Genomic DNA, 27956 nt, shown 5'->3' with positions numbered 1-27956 from the left:
CAAACCACGTGCTTCACAGATGAAGTTGGAAATTCTGCTGTCTTTGTTAGGGAAAAAAATTAACCCCTTTAGCAACAATAACTTAAGAATGTTCCAATTCAGTTTGAACTACAGAAGAAACTCAAGCCAACTCACTTTGAAATTTGAAATTCAATGTACATATCCTTTCAATCTTGAACAGTCAGATTTTCTGAGTGAAATCTGGCATGTAAGGAAACAGATTTTCTTCTACAATAACTTTTACATTTGGACAGTCAAATACTGGTGAGAAAAAAAGTTGTGTTTTTTTTTTTATACACATGCATGTGCATGTGCACAAATGCATACAATCCTTTAACAATCAGTATTCTTTAAAATGTGAAGTATCACAGGCATTTTGCAAATGCATGGTTGAGCCCCAGGTAAATGATAAAGGGGTCAAGTTTTTTTTTTTTTGTTCCCTGCACAGTATAACTAAGCAAAAATTACACTGAAACAAAAAACATACTGGCACTTTAATACTGGTTGACCGGGCACTTGTATGCAGTACTTATAGACCAGTAAAAGTGCTCGTTTACCTGTCTGGTGTGTAAGGGGCCCTTTGTCTTGAAGCCTCCTTGGGAACTGCATTCTGAGGCACTGAAGTGATCTGAACTAGTGGAAGAGCGTTTGGAAAGGGTGTCACAACCACCAACAAAGGTGTTGTCCAACGGGAGTTCCTGAATCACATGGTGCTTTTTCACTGAAACTGGAGTGTCAGGTTTGAGATGAAAAGCAGACTGTGGAGAGGCAGATTTGTAATGCTTGGCAAGATCAGGACTGTTAGGCTTAAAGGTTGTTGGTGGTGCTGTGCCCCAGTCAAATCTTCCTATACTTTGCTCCTCCAGCTCCGCTGGAAGGCTTATTGTCCCGTTGATAGGTTCATGAACTGCATCATCAGGTTTGGACTCCTCAATGGTCACAAAGTTCAAAAGAGAACTCTTCGGAGATTTCCTTTTCTTCCTTTTCTTTTTCTTGTTTTGCTTGTTCTCCTGATTGGGAGACATCCACTCAGCACCTTGCTTGCTCCTTTGGGCTGCTTTGAATCTGGATGCATGTCGACAGCGCACGAGAACTGTGACAAATATCACCACTATGACAACCATAGCACCTGCCACAATAGCAATCATGATCGTGAGATAGTCCTCATTTTGGTAGGGCTGCCTACTGTCCCCTATGTTCCGGTCCAAAGGTGTTTCCATAGTCCTGCGTATCAAGTCATAAATGTAAGAGGCATTTCCAGCAGTATCATTTACATACAAAAATACAAGCACAAGAGTATGCAGGGATTTGGGATAACCCAAATCGCTTATGTTGACCACTAGACGATGCAGCCCCACATCATTAGGAGTTGGTTTTTCTTCCAAAGTGATATTACCTGTCACTGGGTCAATACGAAACAAACCTTTGTTATTTCCACTTACAATCGTATACTTAAGTTCAGCATTCATTCCAGTGTCTATATCCACAGCAAATACTTCTGCTACTACCGATCCTGGAATTGCTGAAAGTGGCACTAGCTTAAAAGAAGTATTGGAAGGTGGGTAGATGACAACGGGGCTGTTATCATTAACATCCATGACATTTATGGTTACTTTTGCTGTAGAAGAGCGAGGTGGCTGTCCTCCATCAATTGCCTTCACATCGAAGGTGTAGGAGCTCTGCTGTTCTCGATCAAAAGAAACATTGGACTTTATAACTCCAGAGAAAGGATCCAGCACAAAGTTTTCATTGTCATTCAGGATGGAAAGGGTCACCGCTTTATTTTCCCCAGCATCTGCATCAGTCACCGTTATCACCCCCACAGTGCTATACTTTGGTAAGTTCTCCGATACAAAAAATTGGAAGTGATTATGAGTAAATTTGGGACTGTTGTCATTTTCGTCCAACACAGTAACAATTACAGCTGCTTGACTCTGCAAAGGAGGGGTGCCATTGTCTCTGGCTGTAACAGTGAAAATGAAACGTTCTTGTTCTTCTCTGTCAAAAACTCTGGAGGCTGTCAAAACTCCTGTCTTTCGATCCAGATCGAAAAAGGAGGCATTAGGGCCAAGCTGATAAACAATGTCTGCATTTTTCCCACTGTCTTCATCTGTGGCACTAATAGTTGTTAAGTATAGACCACGACGGTTGTTTTCAGAAACTGACAGCTCAATTACAGGCTGGCTGAAAATCGGAGGGTTGTCATTTTCATCCTCCAGTTTAACTCTTACCAGGGCAGTCTGGTTCAAACTGGGCTTGCCAGAATCAGAAGCAACAATTTTAAAGCTGAATTCTTTGGTGCCCTCATAGTCCAGCAAGGAGGAGGTCTCTAACAAATACTGGTTGTCGTAAACTGCCTTCAAGTGAAAGGGGACCTCTCTCTCAATGAAACAGATCACTTTGCCATTCACGTCAGTGTCCTTATCTGAAACTGTAATTAGGGCAATCTTTGTATTGACAGGATCTTTCTCAGATAAGTACACTGTGCCATTGATGGGACTTATTATGTACCTGAGGTCTATGTTAGGAGGGTTATCATTTACATCAGTGACATTGATAGTAACAGTTGCCCGAGCCGGAGTAGAGCTACCATCACTAGCCAGCACTGTCACTTTGTGAATAGCAGTCTCTTCTCGATCTAAGGACCTCTGAACTGTGATCAGCCCTGTGGTGTTGTTTAAAGCAAAAAATCTTTTGGTTGCAGGGGCAACTTGGGCACCAAAAATATATCTGATTTCTGCATTGCTTCCTATATCTGCATCTGTAGCATGAAGCTGAATTACAGAAGTGCCTACTGGGGCATTCTCTGGTATATGAACCTCTACTTGACTCTCTTTAAAAACTGGCCTATTATCATTGACATCACTTACTGTGACTTGCAGGATAGCTGTGCTGGATTTCTGGGGGGTACCTCCATCCTCCACTTTGATTTTCATCACATAGGTGTCCTTTTGCTCTCTATCCAAGTTCTGCTGCACAATCAGTTGAGGCCATTTCTCTCCTTCTGGAGTTTCTACAATATCCAGTCCAAAGACACTCTGTCCGTTTAACAACTCGTAGTGCTGCACACCGTTGAAACCTGTGTCAGGATCTGTGGCTGATGGGATTGGAAAACGACTGTTGATCAGAGTGTTTTCTGGGATGGAGATATTGATGACAGGGGATGGAAACATAGGTGCATTGTCATTAGTATCCTTTACAATGATTTTTATTTTGATCAGCCTAAAAAAGTCATTGGGGAGAATCACCACTTCAAGTTCAAAGAAACACTCATTTTCTTCTGCATAGGAAGCTCCAGCACAGAGTTTTTCTCTGTCTATTCTGTTAGACGTCGTAAAGATCTCCCCGGTGGTACTGGACACTTTGACCAGAGGGGCATCCCCCGCTTTAGACACCAGTCTGTAGACAAGGCTAGCGCTGGTCCCCGTGGCAGCACTGATGTGAGAAATGTTCAGATCCTTTGGTATGTTTCCTATGGGTACATTTTCAGGCAGCTCCTCTCTAATAGTGTAAATAAGTTCTTGAGCTATAGCAGAATCCAGCCTTAAACAGGCAATCAGAGCGGCCAACAGGTAAAAATCCCTCAGGTCCATGATAATGTTTTTATTCTTTTTTCCCGGATTTTAGGACTTAAAGGTTTCCACGGAGGAATGATGCGCGATTTGCAAGAGGAGGCATGCATGGACTGCAGGATGCATTACATCTCATTTCTTATTTGGAGACAGCACTGTCAACACAACCACACAGAACAGCATTATTGTTTTTTCTAAGGCACAACATAATTTCCAACTACTACTTGTTTTTGCCATGCATACTTGCAGCAGTACATTTTCCTACTGCTCCCTCTCACTAGCAATCCCCCCGGATGAATGCACCAATATCCCGTTGGCTGCATTTGCACAGAGCAAGAATGGAAATAACTACTTGCAGGATTAAGGGTAGCTACAGTTTCGACAGGTACTTTCTGAATAATTTCTTGGTACACCATGTAATCCGTAACGTGCACCCCCCCCTCCACCCTCCTCCACCCAGTCATTTGGTGCAAGTGAAAAACCTTCCTGTACTTCTTCTGGATTCTGTGCTAACTGCTATGTCAGCTGCCAAATGTAATTTGTTGTTTGCTTCCATACATATTTTTTTGCTCTTGTTATCCAGATCTTCTTTTTGCTCCTTGTGCCTTGCATCCCCCTCTATTGCTATCGCACTGGGAAATAACCACCCGGACATGCTGCTGCTGCAGCAGTCGTCACTGGCTACTTCACATCCCTATTAACTGATGAGACAATAACAGGACTTACAGTTTTTTACACTCTCAGCTCAATGTTTCCCCTCCAGATGTTAGATACTTCTCTTTATGTTAAAAACCTTTAACTTTGTTTGGTTTTAGCTATAGCCTAAATCAGGGGGCTAGAAATGCCAAACGCAACTTGGGAGCAGCCAGTATGTTTACAGCGGGGGGGGGGGGGGGGGGATACATTTTCTGGTGATGGGAGGAGGAAAAAAGGTGCAGCCTTTCACCACTGACACTCATCTCCCTTCAGGATGTTATTAGCAGCTGCCACACATAAATACTGCAGACTAATAATGCAGGTTAAAAAAAAAAAAAGGCAACAGAAAGACTTCTGCTTACATGCTCTGCTAACCGCGAATTATAGGGGTGCAAGGCTCCCAGCATCTACAGTTTGGCGGCACTGGGCTGCCCCTAAGCACTAATCTTATCTGCATTAAGCTGCATGGTAGCTGATGCCCGTGATTACTTCCAGCAGAGTGATGCAGGTAGGGATGCAGAAACAGCGAGTAGGTGAGCCTTAGCCACCAACATCAACTGAATCCGAAATACTGATTCTTTCCCTAGATAAATATCCTGCGTGGGTTTTTGGGTTTTTTTTTAATGAAATGCACCACGGTGTATGGGTAACTTTGCACTTACGTTGGTTGTCTACCTTTGACGATCTGCTGCAGCTAAGCAATGATCTGTTCGAGCAGATACAGCACAATGCATCTGGTAAACCACCAGTTTTGGAGAAATCAGCAGCAGCCAAACGCTTCCTCCTTGAGATATGTGTTGCTTCGGGGTGGCAAATTAGCAACTCCAGGGAACAAATTCACAGTTCTGTCGTTAGTCATCCTCTCCACGTTTCATTTCTATTAGCGGCGATCCTTCGGGTGTTTAACCTGCACGCAACAACACAAACAAACAGCAAGCCAAAATCCGGTGCACTTCTTTACATCGGGGGTATTTTCCACTCCGCACTGCACACAATTTCCATCCCTTTCTCACCAGTGCAGAGACAGCTATATTAAGTCTGCAAGTTCTTAGTGGAAATGGCAAGAGTTGGGCTGGCGGTGCTTCTCTCTCCCTCTTTATCTCTGGGGTGATAGTTGCCCACAAAAAAGAAAAAAAAGAAAAAAAAGAAAAGAAAATCTTAATAGGTTATTGCTTTAGTGATGGGAGCAAGCGACAGCGCTCTCCCTCCTCTTCTCCCTCCCCGTCTCTCTCTCGCACACTCTCCTTCTCTCTCTCTCTCTCTGAACCGAAATTCTTGATATAACTCTCAATAAGCCCAGAGGGAGGGTGTGAGCGGCGCTAAGCCCCCCCTCCCGCCGCACCGCATTGGCCCGTGCCGGCGGGGGTGGTGGCTGCCGGAGCGCGGCCTTGGCATTGGCCGCCGGGCACGTCGCTCCGGCCGCCGCGGACGGGCGGGCGGTGCAGCGCAGAGGGGGCGGTGCAGCGCGGCGCAGCGCGGCTCCGCGGCGAGCGGCGCGGGGCAGTGGGGGGCTGCGCGCCGCCGCGGGGCGGGGGGGTAGCGGGGCGCGCAGCGAGACGCGGAGCGCGGGGCGGGCTGGGGGCCGCGGGCGGGCGAAGCGCGCAGCGGGGTTGCGAGGAGCGCAGTGATCATCAGGAAAAATCAGTGTTTGTGCTTTGTCGTTGGGGGTTTTTTGCGGGGGGGAATGTCGTCTGGGAGTGCTCGGCGCCCTTTGCGCGGGGGAGCGCGGAAGGGGCAGGAGGCGCCGCGGCCGCTGCCAGCGGTGCGGGGAGCGCCGGCCGCCGGTGGCCGCGCAGCTTCCGCGGCCTACGGCGGCGAGGAGAATACCCTACCGCGGGCCTCCTCGGTGTGTTTCGACTTTATATTTAATACATGCCTTTTCATCTATAATTCACGTTCCTCCGACTCCAGGCCTGTCTTGGCTCCCATTTACGCCTGCACACCTTTCTCCTTCCCCTCCCCGAAGGGTCAGCCGCGAATCTGCTGAAGGAGAGCAGAGCGCTGTTTGCTGCTTTGGTTTTCATCTGCTTAAACATTGAACTGGAAAGCGTTCTTCACTGTGGTTTGATAAATAATAAAAGTGATCATTTCTCCTTCCCTGTAAATGACACAGGTAAATTACCCAGCTAGCCGCAAAGAAGCATCACATGCCTGGAAGACAGTGTAATAAAATGCCAATGTATTATGATATGAGTGACCTCAAAAGTGTGACAAGAAGATGATTATAGTGCATTATATATATAGTGCATTATATGTAGTGCATTTCTCAACATTTTCTACAGCATGAACGAACCTTTATTTGACTGCTTTTATTGCTAGCTTTTCTCAGCTTGAACTTGAAAACTGTATGACAGAGTACCTATCCGATTTATTGTGCCCAGATATGTGGCCACGCTAAGTTACTGCTGTTTCTAGTTAAGCCTCTCAAATATATATGCATACCAAAAACAAGGACAACATCAGCATTTGACTTTTGCTGTACATAATACTGCAGCTAGATAATTTACGCACATTCAGTTGATCATATTGGCCAGCTAGAGATCAGATGTGGGCTCCTGCCTTTAGATTCCCATGTATGTCTGCGCACATGGCACACTATTAATTAAAGATGGAAGCTTGTCGTCAGTAGTTTGCATGGCTTGGTTTCATGTGGTACATATTGATATATGTACATATCCTTGCCAGTCATATAGATGCAGACGCTATTGATAGACTATGTGTATGTGAACACTGCATTCGCTATAATCCCATGATGTGTAAAGATTAAACATTCTTAGTTATGCTTTGCTTTGCATTTGTGTCCAAAAGACTCTTATTACAGAGACACAAAGAAAAAATTGATCCTGGTTTTGATGACATCAAGTAATGGTAAAGCAAACGGAACTGAATCTAATAATAGTTTTAAGAAAAATGTTCATTATGTAATACAGGAAGGATGGCTACAGCCCCAGCACTGAAAGTCAAGATAGTGACAAGAAGGAGCAATTTTACTGCCAAAACACTTAGGAAAAAAAAATCTGTGAATGAATTAAGAGTGTAATTCTTTGTATTTTAAAATACAAAGCAGAACAGCCATTAATAAAGAAGATAATTAGAACTACCAGCATTTTGTGTAATGCAGTCTGCTTCTGAAATACTGTGTGTTTATGTATGCGTTAATAATGCACACATTTTTTCTGACACTAGTCATATCACAGCAGTATGGCATCACAGACGTTTTATAGCCTCATTCTAGTAACATCACAGACATATACCATTCTTATTCTAATCACATCATAGTCATTTCAATGTCACATTGTAGTCTCATCACATAGCCTGGTAATAATTATTTAACTTTATTGCTAAGCTGAATAGTTTTCTGTTTGCTCAGGGATAACTTTAACTTGTAGTCAGAACTGATTACCACATGCTCATAAAGGAGCTTTTCTCATGTACACAGGGTTAGTCTCATGAAAAGTTAAGAAGAGAAATAATAAAATTTCATTGAACTAGTAGCTATTGGATTTAAACCCAAGTTCACAAGTCACAATAGTAAAACATCTTTTGCTGTTTTGAAGTATTTTTAAAAAGCCAAAGATGTTTACTTGAAGATCTGTCATATTAGTGCCTATGCACTTGCTTTAAAATGCTGTAGTTCTTTAACTAATGATATATTATTAACCTCTTGAAAAAGATAGGTCTTCAGACTACAATGTTTGCACAATAGATTGTAAAATTGGGACTCAGAGTACCAAAGGGGTTAGATAGAACTGTCACAACTACTTTTAATAATCTTGGAAGAAAATTAATAGAACCCTGAATTCTTGGGTAGCAATCAGAATTGCCTGGTACAGCCTTGTACAGCCTCTGAAATTTGAGAAACTGCTCTAACAGTGTCTCCAGTGTTCACTTGGGTAGCCATGTTTTATCCTCCCATAAATGTTTATTCAGTTGCTCTAATATTTGGGGAAAATATGGTATTTGGCATTACCTTCTTCTCAAATGCAGCTATGTACAATTATTTGTACTGTTCCTTAATGGCCTCCTATCTTTACCATAATGTATTAGGCTTTTGCCTGTATATAAGAACACTAGTCTCCTAATCACATCATAACCTATTAGAATGGCCTCTGTATTATAGCGTATTAACTATCCATCCACATCATTGCATGTTATCTTCCCCTGCATATTATTATGTATCAAATTCTTTTCCAGATCATATTTGACTCAAATTCTAGCATGCTAGAAACTGACTCCAATTATTCTGTACCAGCTATAGTCAAATTGCACTAAATGGAATTGCTTACACTGTATCATACTGGCTACCGGCTCACACAATACATTATACATGAAACTGATTCACATTATGCTTAGCTAACTAAAGACTTTAATCTTCAAGTGTTGTGCATAAAATGCTATCATTCTTCACTGAACTGGCTCTGGTCACTTGATCATTTTGTACCTGGGATTGCCTCTTACAGCCTGTTATTATTAAAGCAAAATGGCTTTTCCTCTCCTACAGTCCTACCACGTTCTGTAGTGAGCTGATTCATATTGTAATGAATGAGCTCTTTTACTCCATGCCATTGCACTGCAGCACTGGAGCCTGAGCTACAGCACACCTATAGCATGTCCCCTTCATTCCAGTACGGTGACAAAACACATTATAAACATTTTCCCCTGTGTTCGAATAGCAGGTCATGTGCTAGCTCTTCAGCAATCCTTACTGTTATCACTGGAAGCCTTGTTCCTATAATGCTGCTTAAAACATTAGCAAGTACAGCCGCAATCCAGGCTCAAATAGGAAATAGTCAAGGCCAAAGTGTCAGTTTTGCCACGATCTTGTTGGGTGTTCCTGATATTCCTCTTTGAAGTGAGAGATGAGAGTTTGGGAGTTCACCGTAGCAGGTAAAAAGTGAGGTTTCCCTGTGTTATGTGTGGATAGGATTTAATCCATACAGTCGTTCACCGTCATAGGGCAAACGTTTGCCCTCGCTCTGCTCAGTCTGGCTCCTGTTGCTCTGTGCCTGAGTCAGGCATCTACCCCAATTCACATGGTAATCTCAGGAAACCCTTGTGTAAGAAGTACTCATGCCAAAAAGTGATACTTGTCTCCTAATCACCAAAACCTTAGGAGTTTTATGAAGACACAGCAGGAAGATGCCACAAAGGAGGGAACAACATACACGGAGGACTGTGGAGCCTCAGTGGAAACCTTTCATATGCCTACTTTCTCAATATCCATGTTTCTTTTGTCCAGATTTTATACGTGTGATGGTTTGAATTTTAGAGCTTTCTTCAGAGTTTCCTTCTGTCCTGGGCACACGACTTGACCTGATAGTGGAGTCCTTACTTAAATGATTAGTTCAAATGAAGTCAGCAAAAGTATTTTGTGTGATATAAACCATATGTAACTACAGTATTTTCAAAAGGCCAAGTAATTCAATTGTAAATGGTACTTATTTATTATACTCATTTTTAGAATTTAAAAATTTATTTAATTGTTTCACAGAGTAGTTGTTAGAGCTCTGAGAATAGAAAATAATTATGCAAACAATTCAGGACTATATTTTAATCTGTACTTTTAAATGAACAGCAATAGCAAATTAATGATGAACAATTGAAGCCAACTGCTCTGCTGAGATGGCGTAATAGTTGCAGAATTGGGCTCTTTTAATGGGTCTTCGTTCAGGAAAATAAACTCAGTCCCTGGATAATCAAATCACAAAAGGGGCAGGTGATGACCTTTATTCCATTTGAATGGCAGAACTAAATTTAACTGAATTTGCCATTTTTTTTTGACTGACAAAGATTGCAAATGTCAGTTCGTGGCTCTGAAGGGTCTACAAATGCACAAGCTGAAAACTGGCATTTTGCAGTGCCAGTGTTTAATCCTTGTCACTGTACAATACAGCAAGGTGCCGAACTCCCATTAATTATTGCTGTTTATTTAAAGGCACAGATTAACGTACAGATTTGAATTGTTTGTTTGAGGATTTTTTTTTTACTCCCCTCACAGGGCTCTGGTAACTATTTAGTAAAACAATAAAAATCAATTTGGAAATGGCAAAAAGAGAGTAATAAACAAGTGCCATTTAAAATGCAATTACTGGACCACTTAAAAAAGATGTATTTGCATATGGCACAAAAAGAAAAAAAATGTTTTATTCTTTGCTACCCTCATGTTATTTATTGCAAAGAAAGTAGCTGATGAATCAGAATACAGAAGCAGATTCCAACCAGTAGGCTTTTGTGTAAGGTGAAAGTATTCCAAGACCTGCAAATAACCTGATGTCTTATTGATGTTTTATTGTTTAGAAAAGGGAGAAGGAAAAAAGACAGGAATAGGAAGGGTGTCTAAAGGCTTTCAGACAAAACAGTGTCTGAAGAAAGCTTTACTAAAGGATTTTCATTCCCCCTCAAAAGGTAATGTAAATCTGATTGATGGAGTTATGCTGATGCGATGTTGGCAGGAGCAGGAGCAGAATGAGACCCCCTTCAAGCATTTATTTTGTTTTTTTCTGCCTTGAACTTCTGACCTGGTCTTTATATAGATCAACTGAAAACAGAATACACTCAATTTAAATCAATATATATACTCTCGATAACTTGCATTAGTGAGATTGACATCTTTTTATTATCTCTGAATTTGAACTGAAATATCTTCAGCTTTTCAGTCCTACTCTGATGTCAGCCACACCTTTCCATTTGCAAAAGGTTACTAAGGTAGTGAAACTCTACTGTCCTCTTGAAAGCAAAAAAAAAAAGTATTTGACAGAGCTTCATTTTTTATATTACAGAGAGGTAGATAGACAGATGACTAACTTCTGTTTAAAAACACTGTGGTGTTATGATAGCTTCTTACTTTTATCACTTCTGCCCTTTTTAACGTTCAGATAAAACCAAGGAATCTACAGTTTTGAGGGTTTTTTACTTTGGGGGTGGTTTCTTTTGTGTTCTAGTGGTAGAAACAGTACAATAGCTACACCCTTTCATTGAGCAGATCATCGTCCCTCTATTTAAGCTGTATGCAGCAAAGGGAAGAGCTCAGATTCCTGAGCCACCTCCCTTTTCTCTGCCCCTGTGGAGGTGTTATGATCTGCAAAGCATCTTTATTCTTCAGGGCATGAGACCGTAAAATACAAGGCGTGTGTCTTCCTCCTGTGTCCAGCACTACCCTGACTCTACATGCCACGACATTCTGGGGATTTATCTGGATTTAATTCTGGCTTTCTGGAGGCTAATTCTTCTCAGAGCTCCTCTTCATGTGGGAACCACAACTGCGCCAAGTCTCCATGCAGAGCTGAGCCTGAATAAAAGTGTTAGTCCCAATGAAATCAGCCTCATTAGAGCAATGGGGCAAAATTTCAGCTCTGTGTTTGGCATACAGTCAGGGAATAAGCTAGATGTCACTAAATATCTTCACATTCATTTACCATTCAATATCCTTAAAATTATCTAGATTCTGAAAAAGAGACAAAGTCTAAAAGACTCTAAACCCACCATTTTACTTCTCCACAGATTTTTACCTTTTCGTTCAGTGCCTTCGTGGCGAAATTCCATAATGGGCGGAAGCTACTCAAAGGTCTTAATAATGTTTTATTATGTATATGGCAAATTGAGCAAAGCAAAAATGTAGCAATAATGGGACAGTACTACATCTTCATGGGAACTTACTGGACATTCATAGTCAGAAAATAGTTTAGGGGAATAAATGGTGAATTTCCTTTGTTTCCCTTTTTTACTACTAATAAATCACTGCTTCTGCCTCCCGCATTGACAAGCAGCAGATGTTTCAACACAAACTCCATCAAAGTTAGTCATTTGGTCCTCTGCCTTATCAATGTTTCTGTTGCTCTAAGGACGACACGCTTCAAGAAATAAGTAAGCACCTATCTATAGGGGCATCACTCAGTCATACTTAGACAATTATCACAGCAAAACACACCTCAGACTGATCAATAATTGCTTTCCTTGTCGAATTTCTGGATGTCACAAGAAACACCAAAGAGGGGGATCAGGACAGAGCAAAGCCTTGTCTAGACAGGTAGATTAGACTGCTTTTAGTCCTAAGAGAGGTAGGAGGGGGCCACAGTGATTCACAGAAAAGCCTAACAGAGCACTGATATCCCTCTGTCCAACAGCTGGGTCTGGACACACTGGGATTCAGTGAGCAAGGAAAATTTTCCCTCCTAGAGAGGTCGCACTGGAATCAGAAAAAAGCAATATTGGGAATTGCTTGGACTTGCCATAGCATTTTCTGGCAAAGTTTGTTCTGACGTGTGCCAGAGAGTTGTTATTTTCAGATGTACTTACAGGGATCAGTGCTTAGATTCCCTTTCATATCTCTGTCTTTCCCCCTTATCTTTCTGAAGCTAGAGTAGACAGAAGGCCTTCTGCCTGATTAGTTTATCCATGCTTGCAAACCTCAGCCCTGTGATGTGGAGAGGATACTTGTTTCCAAGGTATGACATTTTGGAAACCAGTAACTGAAGTTTATTCAGAGTCCTATTTAAACATTCTTTTTCTCTATATGTTTTTGTGACTATTTGTTGCTGAAGGGAGTATATTTGTATAATAGCTACATATTTTCTTGGACTAAAGGCTCTGATGAAATGCATGTGATGCTAGGAGAAGATATAGGAAGGCATAATATAAAAATGATATCTCATGTCATGTAATTGGGAAGCTCTTTTACTTCTAGGCATTACAAAGTACATCAGTCACTGTAAAAGCATATCCACCCTACCTATGCTATTATCATGCTAGTGAGGATTAATAATTACAAAGACGTTTTTTCCACTGCTATGCTGTCAATCCTCAAAACCACCTGTGCAATTTAGTGAACTTCGCATACACCTAAGTGAACAACAGTCATTTCAAAACTGAACTTCAGCTGTTATTTGAATTAGTTGCTGTTCAGAATGACTGAGAAATACAAGAAATCTTAAGAGGAGAATTTTTCCTCTTGTAGCGTGCGTGCCAGAAGACCTCAGGATATGAAATGAGGGTAGCCAGTTGTATTTGGGACAACAATAGGCTATTCATTACGGACGCAAATAATTTTCTTTTTTTTAGTACTGAAACTGTGGAAATCTTATTAACATGATTACATTTAAGTGAATGAAAAGACTGTCTCTGTTAGCCCTAGAGATACGTATTTTTTACAGATGGTATAGCAGGAATCCTTCTCTGTACACATACCTATGTAACTATGAGACAACCAATGGAGTTGTTCAGTTTTCTTCCCCATTAAGTATTTGGCCTTGAAGCTAAGTCTTTGAACTTGAGTGGAAAATCTCCTTTTAGTTGACAAAAGCATTTGTTATCCTGCTTTGGTCTGAGTTTCACGGGCATTGTGCATGTTGTGATGGGACAGTGTCTTGTGCTTTCTCTAACAACTACCCAAGTCTTCCTCAATTAGCCCCATCAGTCACTTGGAAGCAATTAAGGTAAAATGTCATAAAGCAAAAGTCAGAGCTAATTGTTTGTCTGTGACCAATCTCTGGCTAGAGAGAAATCTCAGTTTTTTAGTTAAATGGATGTAAGCTTCCAGTCAGGCTACAGAGGTTGAACCTATTTGGTTCTTTTTGAGAAACTCTGTTATGTTTCAGTTTTTCTGAAAATAGAAACAATTTTTGATCTTGAACCAGAAATATGCTCTGCCTGAACATGGGCCTTCACACACATAGCTCGCATTTCAGGATCAGAACCTTCATCTCTTCATAGCATTAAGAGGAAGTAGTATTGAAAAACTGGATCCTCCTCACAAAAAACAGACCTCAGGCTCATTTTCATAATTTTTACTTTATTTTTATTTTATGAAGTTAACATTATAAATGATTGTGTCGGTGATCCCATATAGCCTAAGGCAGCTCTGATTTAAAGTATACTGTCACAAATTCTGTTCTCATTAATACTGATATTGCTTAGTCTGATGTGAAGTAGATCAAAATGTTGTTTTAACCTCTTCAACATAATACTGCAAGACCACTGAACAGATAATTGATAAAAAAAGAAGATCAAAACCTAGATCTGTCTAAAGTAAGACGTGGACAGAATGTAGGCATCTACCCCAAAAGGCAGTCCTGAAAGCCTGAACTTAAATGTCCTCAAACTGCAGAGGAAGTTTAAATCCACAGGTTGCTTCAATTTGCAACATTAAAATTTCTAAGCTAAACTTCTGCTTTTTGTGGCTGATCAAAAGCCTCTTAGTCTTGATATATCTGATCAACATGTTTCTCAAGCCCTATCGGGATCTACAAATAAGATGCTTTTCCTCTTCCTACTGTTAGATATAGCACTGTGTACCTACAAAATCAAGCTCTGTGCAGAACACAATGCATTTTATTTTACCTTCTTTTTAGATACACCCATGAAAAGAGACAATGGTATTCCATTAGTCCAGAAGGCACTTGCTCAGTTTTTTGTCTTTATAGACTCAAAACCACAACTCCTTTTTTCTGGAAGAATATCTTAACTGCCTCTCCTGATGACGCTGCTCACTTTGATAACACATAAAGCTCCAGTGGGACAAGCCGTGCATGTGCACAGACTCTCTAACCTAGTGATTAAGATGGGAAGGAGAGATCTTGGCTTACATTCCCTTCTCCATGAACTGATTATGTTCCTTACATGAAGCAGTCACTGAATAAAATCCTCGGTAGTGTCAATAAGCCTAACCCTCGAAGAATAGCCAATAGTTTTCAGGTTAAGATATTCTACTAATGGAGAGATGTGTGTGTTTGAATCACCCGAGACAGAGAGAGAAGTAACTCTCAGCTTTCCCATTTCCCGGGAGAAATGTCAGGGATTTCCAGCTTGTAATTCAAGGGCTTACAGTGGTTCATTTAGCACTTCAAAGTGGCCTACAAAAGGTAATTAAAAAGCATGTCTACTAATGATCGCTTTCAATTTCCTATATAGGTCTCTCTCGTTCTTTAAGACAATCTGTAGGAAGGTTCAAATTGAGAAGTTGTTCAAAACATTGCTCCAAACACAGTGCAACTACAAAAATCATCATGGTAGTAGCGATTCCTTCTCCGCTGACTGGTTTGAAAGCAAAGAGTAGCCTCAAATTCATTTTCAAAGAAGCGCGCTCTGAAGTGTTTAACTCTTCCCACACTTTCCAGAGACAACCAGGATGCCTGTGTAGTGGACAGACATCTAGAGTATACACTTAAGCCACTTTCTAACTCAAGACACATAAAAATTATCCACACACCTTCCAAAATTTTATCTACTATGAACTGTGTTAATACATAGGAACAGGAGAAGTTTCTACCTTCTTTTTTCAATCAGAGAAATGTCAGAGAATGTCTTCATTATCCTGACTTAAAAAAAAATCAGAATTAGAGAGTAATTAATCCTTCTTGAAGACATTTACATCTAAATAGCAGTAACTGATCTAATGAACTCAAATTTACTGTGCTACAATGAATGTAGATCGCAGAACAAAGAATAGTTGGAAAAAAGATTAATATTTATACAGTGTCATTTTTAAACAAAGCCATCAAGAATAATTAAGTGTGTGCATGTAGAAGAAGGGGGTTTAAATAATTAAGATGCATTCCTATGGTACATTTTATACCTTAGGATTCAACGAAAACTCTTTTAATTGCATTTTAAAGAGCAGTCCTTTCTGGTGAAAGAAAAGTATGAGATTTTCTTTTAGTTTCATAGATAAATATAGGACCTCTTCTTGTTTTCACTGAAACTGCTGAAATCGTGGCCACTGACGTCAAGAGAGTAGGATTAGGCTCCAACAATAGTTGTCAAATGTATTTAGTTCAATTTGCAGCTATTTCTTATAAAGGCCTGCAAATCTTCTAAACGCAGTAAACAGTGTCATCTAGAGGATATTTTTAAGAACTGCATGTCATTGACAAACCAACATCTCGTCCTCAAAGATTCTGACATGCAAAGTGAAAGCATGAAGCTAGACAGTTGCCATAGTAATTATCTAAAAAAAAAAGTATTATTGAATATGCTCTGCTTTTGGAACACCAGAAAACCTAATACACTGTCACAACAAAATGATTGGATGCCTTAAGGCTGTTAATTTAATCACTGTCGTTTAAAGAAATTAAACTAACATCCATTATTGCTGTGAATCTTTGGTTTGGCTCAATTAAGGTAACACAATATTAAGGAAAATTGCTATAATAGAAAATAAAGAAATAATTTGTAATACCATGTAGTTTTGACCACTGCATATTTAAATAATTAGTTTCCGTTATTTGTACTTAGTATAATGTAATTCAAATTGCACTTGAAAAAATTTCTTTAAAGTATTAAAAATACTAACAAAAGCAAAAAAAAGTTGTTAAAATTTTATCCCTACAGAGCTTTATTGCCGAATGTTGCAAACATGCACAGATGAAGAATAGCAGCAGCATATGCCATTTTCACACATATTTGTATGTGGAACAAAGAAAGATATTATTGGCCACCTGATCATAGTCATTCATTCCTTTTGGAGAGATTAACTTCGCTATTTTTCTGTCACAGATATTTCATTAACAAGTACTAGATGCTGCTTCCAAAGATTTGATTCCTTTGAAATAACTCTTCAAACTATAGCAGCAGTACTGTGGCAGGAAACTATCTCTTTAAAAGGATTTAAAAGAGAGGGAAATGCTGGATCTCTTCCTACATTGACAGCTTGACATTACTAAGAGGTTTTTATTTTCAGCCTCAGATGCAGTGAGTAGCAACAATTAACGCTCTCCCCAACCCATGACCTATGAAGGTTCCTATCTCCCCCCCCACCTTTTTTATAATTCACTTCTGCCTTTTTCTGGGCTAAAATTTTTACTAAACCTTTTCTCTCTATATATATATAATATATATATAAAAACATATATATATATATTTTAAAAAATTACAAAATGCTAGGAGAAGTGTTATTGTTTGCCTTAACTGAAGCTGTCTTTTTTTCTTTCTAGACCACAAACAGGTCCACATCCTGCAATCCTGTGCTATACCTGCTTTGCCAAGAGAAGGACTTACGAATTTTATGTGCCTCGCCTCTCCTCACTGTCACAGTTTTATATGATTCTGCAGGAATTTAAATATCTAAGGCTGTGTCTAATTTCAGTCATGGGTCAGGCAAGAGTGCGATCTGTAAAGAACTGGAGTGCAATGGGTCCATTAGAATATAAGTTACTATCTGTTTTACAAATGATCTGCATTAAAAACATACCATTGGTTAATGAGGCTATAATGTTAATTAAATGAATTGAAAATTCTAATATGAAATAAAATCAAACGAGACAGTTACATGATACAGGAATTTAATTATAACAAAGTTTCAGTGAAGCTGTCAAGTTAACTACTTACAGATAAAATCTTTGACAAAAATAATACTGGCTAAAAAGCAATTTTCCTTTTATAATTCTGTTATAATTAAAGTGACCATCCATTATGAGGGTCAACCTCACTTTCAATCAACAATAAGCTTCCATTTATATGGGCAAAAACTGCAGGAGTAATGATAGTATTAGAATGGTGACAGAGGTAATTAAAAACAATATTGCATCCCATGCCTTATTGCCTGACAAGAAAAGTTGCAAACAACTGCTACAAGAACAAAGCTAGATGAATGAGGATGACATTGAGATGATGCTTTCCTCTTTTAGTCATTACCTACATTGATCTACAAAATGGTTCAAATTATATATATATTTTTACCTTTTAGTTATCTTATTTGTTTAAACTGTAGGCTAGCAGGATAGGGACTCTGTCTCATAAAGTTTTGTGACAAGGACAGTGGGGCTGTGATCTCACTTGAAGACAATGAGCACAAATCTTAGAGTGGTAACAGTAATTATAATAATGCAAAATGGTAGTACTGCTACTGAAAAACTTGATGATTTGATCAGAAGACCTTATTCTCTTAAGTAGGGAAGCGACCACAGAGCCGACCATGTAACCACCAACGAGGGACAAAGGCTGAGTGGCCTGGGGTGTATGTCACTGGGAAAAGCAAAGCATACAGAGCTTCTCATGGAAGACAGTAACCAAAGCCAGGCTGGCGCAAGGGCTTCGTCAGGCAGAGCACTGCTGGGTTTGAATCTGTGCCTGGGTAAATGTGTTTATAAGGAGAAAACGAAAGGGTTCCCACAGCTGTGCAGAACCTTTCCCACTCCATCTACTCTCTCCCCCTTCTTCTTCTTTTTCTTTTTTTTTAATTGAGGAACACTGTGAGACTAGCTGCTCTTTGTGCAAAACTCAGGAGGCAGCATATGCAATACAGAGTAAGTTTCTTCACATTACTACTTCTAACATGATCACTAATGTTTCCACATCTCCAGAGGGTTTTGGTGTAGGAAGACAGTTGCTCTAGTAGGGTGTCTGGAGGAAAAGTGTGAACGCTAATGAAAAAAGTGAAAAAAGCAGGCAGCTGGGCCTCCTATCTTGAGGTAGCTGGGGAAATGGAAATGGACCATGGGAGCCAAATAGGAAAATATGATCCCTCACAAGAGGTTTTTTTTTTTTTTTTTTTTTTTTTTTAACAGATAACATAATGCTTTATGAAATTTAGCTTTAGTGGTTACATACCTTTAGGAAGCACTAGGTAGCAAAACATGTGGGATTATTCTGAGCAGAAAGGGCAGTAGTCAGGAAGGCCAAGAATGAAACAAACCCAAATGAAACAGCAAGATAAATTAGGAAACAAAAAGAGCGGCATCTATGTAAATTTGGTATGATTAAAAGCAAGATTTTTGATTGGTGGTTACACAGTCATACTTCCCAGATTATTTACTAATATGATACAAAAATTTTACATTTAATTTATGCTGATAGTCAATAATATTGCAGTAAAGCTATATGGTTGTCAAGCTGTCAGTGAACTAAAGCTGTGGCCTCTTGTGTGCTTAGAGCATGATATGGTTCAGTGTTAAAAACACTAGCAGGGTGTCTCAGACTGTCCCCACCAAATAGTTTCAGTGCTTGCAAAAATGGTTTCTGTGTTCAGTGGAAAAGGTCACACAAATACAGTTGCCGTAAGTGTGAACCAGCAACGTAAAAGTCTTCAGGTAACTACTGTCATGAAACTTTTGCCCAAACTCAGAGTTGTTAACTCATCACAAATCAATATATGCATCAAATAGGGAAGGGAGTGTCCATAAATTATCTGTGCATCACTGTGCCTAGGTGTCCCATAATCCTCTTCAGTGCTGCCTTGTTACACGCAATGTAGGAGAGGTGTTCTTGTTCGTGCAGGGTTTATTTTCCGAAGGATAGCTAGGAGTCTCCATTTCCACAAGCAGAGATCACTGGTAGAAATACCATTGTTTTTCATAAAATAATTTTTAGAAGAGACATGATGCCATTTAAAAAATGTAGGAAGGAACATTGCTGATAGATCACACTTTCACCTGCTGCAGTTTCAACAACAAACACTTCTTGCTCCTGTTTTTAGTTGCTCAGTAATAGCTGATTATGTGCCGTATTGAAAATCCTCCATTGCACCAACGAACAGCTGAGAAACAGCAGGAGTTTATGAAGCAAATACCTGTCCTTGCAAACCATTTTATGCAACTGGGAAGCTGTCTTGCAGACAGCAATAAAGAGAACAGTAAAGAAGATAGTGAGGATGAGCTTTAGCTGATGGTATGGAAGGATTGCTGCTGGAACCATCTATTGAAAGTGGAATCCTAGTATTGGACTAGATAATCATGTTGAACTGATAGGGTAGCATGGCCAGCAATGGCAGGAATATATTTGCTGAAAATTTATGTCAAGGTTGCCTGAGCTGCAGAGGCATCATACCAATATAAGATTTCCTTGTCTGTAAAGATGTATTTTGTCATAACCATCTGGAAGCTTACCATTTTTGACTGCTTCTGATCTGTTGTAAATCTACTTGAAACTGCTGCCATGTCATGTGTGCACTGGCAACAAGAAAAATACAGGTCCCTCTAGAAGAAGAGAGGCAGGAGCACTGGCATTATGATTTGAGGAACCTGAAAAGCTGCATATTCTCAAATGACAACTTCAGAGGCAGCTTATCTAGAACCAGCTTGTATGTTTTCTTTGAGGAAAACATCAAAAAGTTTGATGTGATGTTTTTAAGTTTTGGCAGAGGATTCTGTTTTAGGAATCCTTTGCACAACCGCGAGCTTATGAATACTACAGTGCATGCATTTCTGCTATTTGGGGTGGCAATATCAGGTCATATATGGAGATTGCTCTGTAGGTGTTCTGTGTCCATCGATAATTTTCAAACATTTTAGATACGGAGATACATCTTTGGACTTAAAGGCCTATGCTGGCTTTTTAGATATGAAGAGCTCTACTGTGTGGGTGTACTATCTTTAGTGACGTAAGACTTGGACAAACAGAGGCTCTGTCTATACTTGGCCAAAGGCTATGTGCTCCAGCATGTCTTCAGGTCCTCATCCTGCTCATCTATTTAAGGGACCTTTTTGGAGTACTCTGGCTCCCATTTAATCTATGCACCCAGATTTCTTTTAAAAAGAGCTGGAAGTGCAGAAGGAAGAAAAAGACTGGAAAAAGTGATCAAGGTATCCAGACTTAGGAGCTTGGACTTGCTTATGGTTTCTCAATCCTGATGTAGTTTCACTGTTCGTAATAGAAGTAATGTAGTTTTATAATTATTTCTTGCAATGAATGCTTTCTTTCATGAAGAAATACAGATATAGCTCCCTGGCTTGGCAGGTGATGATCCCTGAAATTAGGAATCACAGGTATTTCAGTAGTAATCTAGACTGGAAATACTTTAGATTAATATTCCCAAATTCCAGTGGGATTCTACTTCGAAACAGCAGATTCCAAATTATTTAATAAATATCATGATCTTCCGCATGGGCTATCTAAAAAATGTGAAGTCCTTACATAGCTGTATGTACTATCATTGGCAGAAGGAGGCCCTAGTGAAACTTTCCTCTGTGTTCATGCAGTGACAAGCAAATGACAAGAAGAGCTCTGTGAGAGAACAAAAGAACAAAAATAAAGCAAACTCAAAAAATGTTGCTTAGCAATGCATCCTGCATCACTCCAGGTGGATGGTCTTTGCCACAGATATGTACATGTTACGAGTAGAGCTTATTGAAAAACAGAGAAACATTTGTGCAAAGCCAAAAAGGTAAATAAATGGTGTATTACAGTTTGCCAGTGTTGCAGAGATCAAACTAGGAAAAAAACTACAAGCAAAAAATGCATATAATTTTAAAAGTAGTTGTTTTGGAAAAAGTATTTTAAAAAATTAACTTCCCTTATTCATCTTTTTTCTTCCTACCTCATTTTTGCCACTTGGTTCAATACCAATAATAGTGGTATTAATGTCTGGGTTTGTTTTTATATTTGTATTTTCCTTTTTTCTATTTGTAACTCTGCGACTATAAACGTTACGGAATGGTGAAAGGTGAAATTCTATAACTTGTAAAAATTGAGTGGAAGAATTGAGTGGAGAATTGAGTGGAAAAGTGGCAGACTGGAAAAGTTACATGGTTTAATATTTCTTTTGGTGCTTTCATAACTGTTTAAAAACTGAGGATCTAGAAATATGGAAAAGGTGGAAAAAATCCTTCAAGAGTGCTTATTTTGTTGCATTAAATTTCAGGCAGTAAGAAAATAAAAAAGATAAATTGGGGAAATTTCAACAATTAAATTAATTACTGTCTCCAAGTCTTTTGAGGATTAGACTTGAAAAATCTATAGCTATAAAAATTGTCTTTCCATTCTTATGGCTTCTTTGTGTAGAAAAACTTACCTCTTTAGACACCTCCCATTCTCCCATTTGTGGTCCCCTTCCTTTCCAGCAGACTGCTACAGACCTCATTCCAAACCGGTGACAGCACGCTTTTTATCCTTTCCCTTCTGGTACAGCACATTCAAATGATAAAAACCTTATCATGTGAGCATGTTCACTAAGTACTATGAAAACTAGGCACCATACATATTGGTTTTCCTCACAGATTGATGGTGCCATGCTTTAGGTTACAGGTTGCAAAGTTTCTTAGGAAGGACATTTTATAGCACAGTCTCATAGCACTGTCCAAGATGTATTCCACAGCTCTTTATAATTCCATTTTATCTTGGCATTTTATCAGGTATAATGCACAGCATTTTTAACAGCAAACTCTTGCTGGGAGCATTTCACAGCATAAACTTGGATATGCATGAAAATATATAGAGATGGCAGGGCACCAATGAGGCAAGAGGTAGAGAATATTGTTAACCTCTAACATTCTCAAGGCTCAGTGCAAAACTCCATTTATTTTATAGCGGAATTTGTCCGTGTCTTCAGAGGATAACAAAATGGAATTTAAGGCACAGAAAGTGTCATATTTTGGCTCTAATATTACAAGTCAGAGACACCTTGCTGTTTGTTCCAGTATAGATAACTATGTTCTTTCATCACCCGAGCAGGAATCCTTCTGAGTAGTAATAACCTTCTGCGCCTCCCCAGTCTGCTCTTCTGAAACAGGCAAGTTCTCCGCTTCCTGGCTACGTATGTGGGGGACATTTGACCATGTAGGAAATGTGGGAGAAACGCGCGTATGATTAGCTGCTTGGGCTCCGATACCGTCTTCAAGGCTTCCCCCCTCGCTACCGCTCGCCGCCCCGCCGCTGCGCCGCGTCAGGCAGCCGGTGCGGTGCCCGGTCCAAGGGCTGCGCTGCACAGCAAGGTCAAAAGCTGCCGCTCCGTTTTGTCCTGCGTTGTGCGCTCTGAAGGGTGTTTTCCCCGAGAGAGAGTGTAAATGCCGTGCTGGGAAAACCTGCGCCGGGCGGAGGCGGCGCAGAGCCTGCCGCGGCCGTGGGAGCGGGCGGGCGGCGGGCAGCGCTGACGCGGGGCTGGCAGGAGGGAAACTTTCTGGGCGAGTCACAGAGACTTTGCCGCAATCCACGAAGCCAGGGAAAACGGCTGAGTTGAGAGCAAGGTCAGAAGGGAGGAAGGAAGGACACAGTGGAGAGGGGGAAGATTTGTTTTCAGATCTTTTAAGCTGCTTCACCCACAAGATCTTCGTTTTCTCTATTTTAAGGGTTACTTTATTCCACTCTGTGTTATAATAAACAATTACTTTTCAGATTCAAAGCCCTACTTTGTGTTTTTGGTATGATGTAAGGGAAAAAAATAAAAGGTGTATCTACCTCACGGCTCTGGCTGACTCAGTATCGCAGCACAGTTACCAGCAATTTGCACCGTGAACACCTTCTCAGCCACAGGAAAGCACTTTCTGCATGGCCAGCCTGTATCCAGGAGAACTGAGGTGGAAAAAGAGTTACTGTCAGTACCGTGTCCCAAAACAGGGAAGGGGATATGAAGGTAACACCTCTGAACTGGGTGTAGGGGAGAGTATTTCTTTTCTAGTGCAAAGTCAGCTGCTGCTGGCAGCTGATTAACCTTCACCTAGGGCCACTGAGGAACGAATGCCTCTCAGTTTAGAAGGCATAGAAAATGTTATAAGGCAGAAGATGGAAAAAGACACGATAAGGCAAACTGAAAGCAGTCTGAAGGGCATCTCTTTTTATAAGCCTGCCCAGCGTGGGCTTCTGTAATAGCAGGCTGCAGAACTTCTCAGCTTTTGTAAATAACTCAGTGATTCCCCATTAGAGTAAATACACAGTATACATTTAAGACTGGGCTTAGATTTAAGAATCTTACCCCATTCCCTGCCTTCCCATGCATACATGCTCTCAAATACAAACACTTTTCTATACTAATAGTCTGCCTATATATACTAATAGCCTGCGATTAAGGTCATGTAAATTTTATCTAATTTTTCCTAATTGCTGTTGGAAAGAGTTAGAAATGTAAATAAAAGTGCAAATACCACTGTAAGAACAAGAGCAAATCAGTTGCTGATTACAAAAACAGGCCTGATAGAAAAAGAAGATACTGCCATTCAGATAGATTTCCCTAATCTCTGCCCCTTCCGAAGTTATTTAAGTATAGCCAGTTAGATAATGACTATGCTAATATTACTCCAATTTGAATGTGATGCTTGTATTGGTGGCGGAAGCCAAATGGAGAATAATTGCAGAAGCTTGGACAAAAGAGACAGAATCAGGTCCATGCTGATACATACTTCTGAAAAGCCCTCAATGGAGGAATAATATAAACTATTCCATTGCGAGTTACGGCTTTTGATGGAGTGCTATGCCTCAGCTTGCTGTGTATCTCCAGTAGAGGTGCCTACCCTCCAGACCTCAACACTTTTTTATACAGCCCCTTCTTTGCCACTCTTTGAGACGGGTGGGTTTGTAACAGCTTCCTCAAGGAAACAAGTCAGATGACTCAGCACAGGAGGGATTTCTTCTGCTTGAAAATGGCAAGCAATGGTCTCAAAAGGACTTTTCTCCTGCCTGACAGAGGACTGAATAGACTGTTGCCATGATCTCTGAGGCTACAGGGAAGAACAGTTAAATGGCAGACACAGCTACTGAAACTATAAAGAGACTATTGTGAACAGACTTCAGTTAGCACTGCTCAGCAGTCTTAATCAGCTTCCATACTGCAACCTGCACAGGTTTTTCCCTTCACTGAGTATAGCGAAAGTAATGGTTTCTTGTATCCAAGCTTTGGACTCTGAAATTCAGGAGGGAACTTCCTACAAAGTCTTAAGCCCTCAGGTTTCCAGGAAAGTAGTTTGGCAGAAAGTCCACAGGTTCACGAGGTTGTAAAATGAATTGGTTGTGCATGTATGCCCTTTGGTAGTTTCTGGGCATCACATTTTTCATAAGTTTAAGTCTTCCCGCCCCCCCCCCCCCCGTTTAAGTTTTTTATGTTATAGTTATTTCAGATTATCGTTATTTTTCAGAGAAATTATACATTTTAAATTTTTATACTTTAGAAGTTCAGTTTCTTTGAAAAAAGGCTTTGCTGATATATAAAGAAACAAAACTTCTTTCACCAAGTATTATTACATAAAATGTAAGTAAAATAGTACAAGTGCAGCTTGATAAAATTGAAGATAAAAATAAGAAAAAAAGCTTCTTTCTTCTGCAATGAAAAACAAGATATCCCTTATGATTTTTATCAGTGTTTTGGAGAATTCTCTCACCTCTGTCAACTGAGCCATGGTGATGCTTTCAGAGATAACATGAAAACATGTTATCACTGAGTAATTTCTAACCTTATTCAAAGATCTCTGTCTCTTTACTTTAGTCATTAAAAAGCTCTGAGCGCTGTTGTGCAACACCCTTGGTGCTGACAATACTTTGTTGCTGGTGAGCTGCACCCCCAGCACAACAGTTGGTAGCTGCTGATCAATAGCAACTGAAGGTGACAGGTTTCCGGAAGACATCAGCTGCAAGCTTCTGAACTCTCTGGAGAAAGCTGAGTTGGGATGAGAGACACCTAGAATCTTAAACAGTCTTTTTTATCCTCTGGTTCTGTAGTTATTATTGGGCCATCCAGCTCTGAAGCACAATCTTTTTCCACCTAACAGCGCTTGCTTCATGAACATCAAAATGGCGCTTTAAAAAGTGACTGTGACCCAAGCAGCAGTCACATTCTCCTCCACAGTTCCTTGCTCTTGTTGCCAAAACTATTACTACTATCATTAGCTTTCTAACAATCTTTCTATTAGCAATTTAACCTTATTAGCTAAATAACATTATTCAGTGGCAAGCTCTCCACTACATCCCCATTAATATTTGCATATTCAGTATGGATTTCTTCCATGCGGATAGGCGTGCAGGTGGGCGAAAAAGAGATGGACAGAGGTTAAAAAGGAAGTCTGACAGAGGGACCCTTTTCCCCCCAAATATCTAACCAACGAGGATGCAAAAGGTGTGTTTGTAGGGGCATGACCAGATGTATATGTCCCACTGCAGAACTGGCTGTTTATCTACTAGATTATACAGTATACTGTATTTTGGTCAAAAATAGGTGCATATATGTAGAGGCAATGGAAGAAAAACATGGCATTTCAAAAAAGAAAGTAGAAGGGAGTAGACCTGGGTATGGACCGCCAGGAATTATTGCATAGCGCATAGCCAACTTTTTCTGTGGTACCCTCAGGAAATAAGGGGTAAGGAGCTACAGTTCAGATGAATTTAGAGGTCCATGGTTTGTGGCTTGGTCACCTGTGAAAGGACCTGCTATTTCATTAAATCAAACCTTCTGCAGGCGTATGAGAATTCAATTCACAGTATCCAGTCGAGGCCTTTCAGGCACCAAACACCCAGCCAATGTGCTAAAACAATCAATTGAAGGACCAGCAGCATCTAAAGCTATAATGCAACACAGGTAGGTATTGAGCAAGAAACACTGAGGATGTTTCTAAAGCCCCTTTGGTGAGACTCTGCTGGACTCAGATGAGACTGTTTTAATAGAAAATCTTTAACTGTCAAATCTCAAATGTTCTAATGTTTTGTCTCCACTCTTTGTCTTCATACCTCATAAATAGTTGAAGAATTCTTTAATTTTGCAGCTGTTGTTGTAATTAGCAAGCTAAATGACTTCTGCTTTTAAAACCGTGAATCACAGTTAACTGCCTAATGCTCCTGCAGTAAACATGCTTTATTGACATCTTAAACCCTTTCATTGTGAGACTTCCTTTTCTCTCCTTGCATACACCTCTGTTAATAACAATACAGTGTCCCTGCCTAAATAAGTGGCTCATCAAGCAGGTTTTAGCCTGAGACAGTTAGTGATCAGTGTTTTTGAAAGTCATTTTGCTTAGATGTTTGTGTATCAAGGGCCTAATTTTGCCTTCCTCTTTTCTGAAACCGTGGCTATGGTTCACCCTAAAACTTTACAAAATGTTTTGCTCTATTCAGGGAGGTTAAAAACAAAGGTCATCAAAATCAGATGCAAACTATTTCTCCCATCTCTGATATTCTTTTTCACTGCAGTGCTGAACTGTTATGCAAAGTTTATAAAAAGAGAAAATCTACTTGATTTCACCTCTGGGTGATTGTATTTCATTAGTAGCTGAACTGATTCCTTTGTTTATAAAGGAATTTGGATTCTTTGATAGGAATGAATCACAGATAAAAGTTGCTGTTGTTGTTGTTGTTACAAAATCAAATACATTCCTGGTGAAACTTCACTGTTTTTTATCATATTTCACCAGGGTGAATTTAGTTTAGTACTTTGGAAAACATTATTATCTAGAGAAGGACTAGAAATAAAATGTTTTAATGTTTACCAGTGCTTTGTACTGGTCACTGCTGAACGTCATAGCTGTGCAGAAGCATATTCATTTCACTTACGTCTCCACTAGGATGTGAGGCCATTAGCCATGGCTAATACCTTGCATCTGCTTCTCTAAGATACCTAACTACAATTATAATATAGTTATATGTTGAAATTCATATGCTGTGCTGGGTATAAATGCAGCAAGATTTCTTTCTTTCCGAGATCATCAGGGAGCTTGATTGGGAATCGGAGAAGAATTCAAGTATAGTAACATCTAGTTTCTGAGGGCTCTGTAGCCAAATTATATTTTCTCCCTTTGCAATGAATGGGGAACGTAAGGTCTGAGTATACAACTCTCAAACTTGCAAGCTGAACATGGAGCCACACAAATTAGTCAAGTTCTTTAAAAATGCTAGGGAAGTAGGACCTCAACACCTTCCTCAAGAAGAGATAATTATTTCTCTGACAAAGGAATCATCTGATATAAGTAAGAGCATGAGACACTTCTTTTGCAAACTGCCACCCAAAAACTAACAAAACTTGAACAACAAGAAAGCCTTCAGGAAAGTCACAGCCACTCTCAGTATGGC

The 27956-nt window shown here is 40.0% G+C and overlaps 1 protein-coding gene across 4 annotated transcripts in view; it reads right to left on the bottom strand.

The window, feature by feature from the left end:
• PCDH9 (protocadherin 9) overlaps positions 1-5544 on the bottom strand; it is a 678566-nt gene extending 673022 nt beyond the window's left edge. For all 4 annotated transcript variants that reach the window (XM_064504775.1, XM_026097895.2, XM_026097894.2 and 1 more), the window contains exons 1-2: positions 4931-5544; positions 558-3727 (exon numbers count right to left, since the gene is read on the bottom strand). In XM_064504775.1, coding sequence (XP_064360845.1) covers positions 558-3593 — 3036 coding nt within the window. In that variant the 5' untranslated portion in view covers positions 3594-3727; positions 4931-5544. The remainder of the gene's footprint in view (positions 1-557; positions 3728-4930) is intronic.
• Between the last annotated feature and the right edge of the window lie 22412 nt (positions 5545-27956).

This window comes from Dromaius novaehollandiae, chromosome 1 (assembly GCF_036370855.1).
Source record: "Dromaius novaehollandiae isolate bDroNov1 chromosome 1, bDroNov1.hap1, whole genome shotgun sequence".
NCBI classification, from domain to species: Eukaryota; Metazoa; Chordata; class Aves; order Casuariiformes; family Dromaiidae; genus Dromaius; species Dromaius novaehollandiae.
Note: the sequence above shows the minus strand (reverse complement) of the source record. Positions and strands in the feature narration are given on the sequence as shown.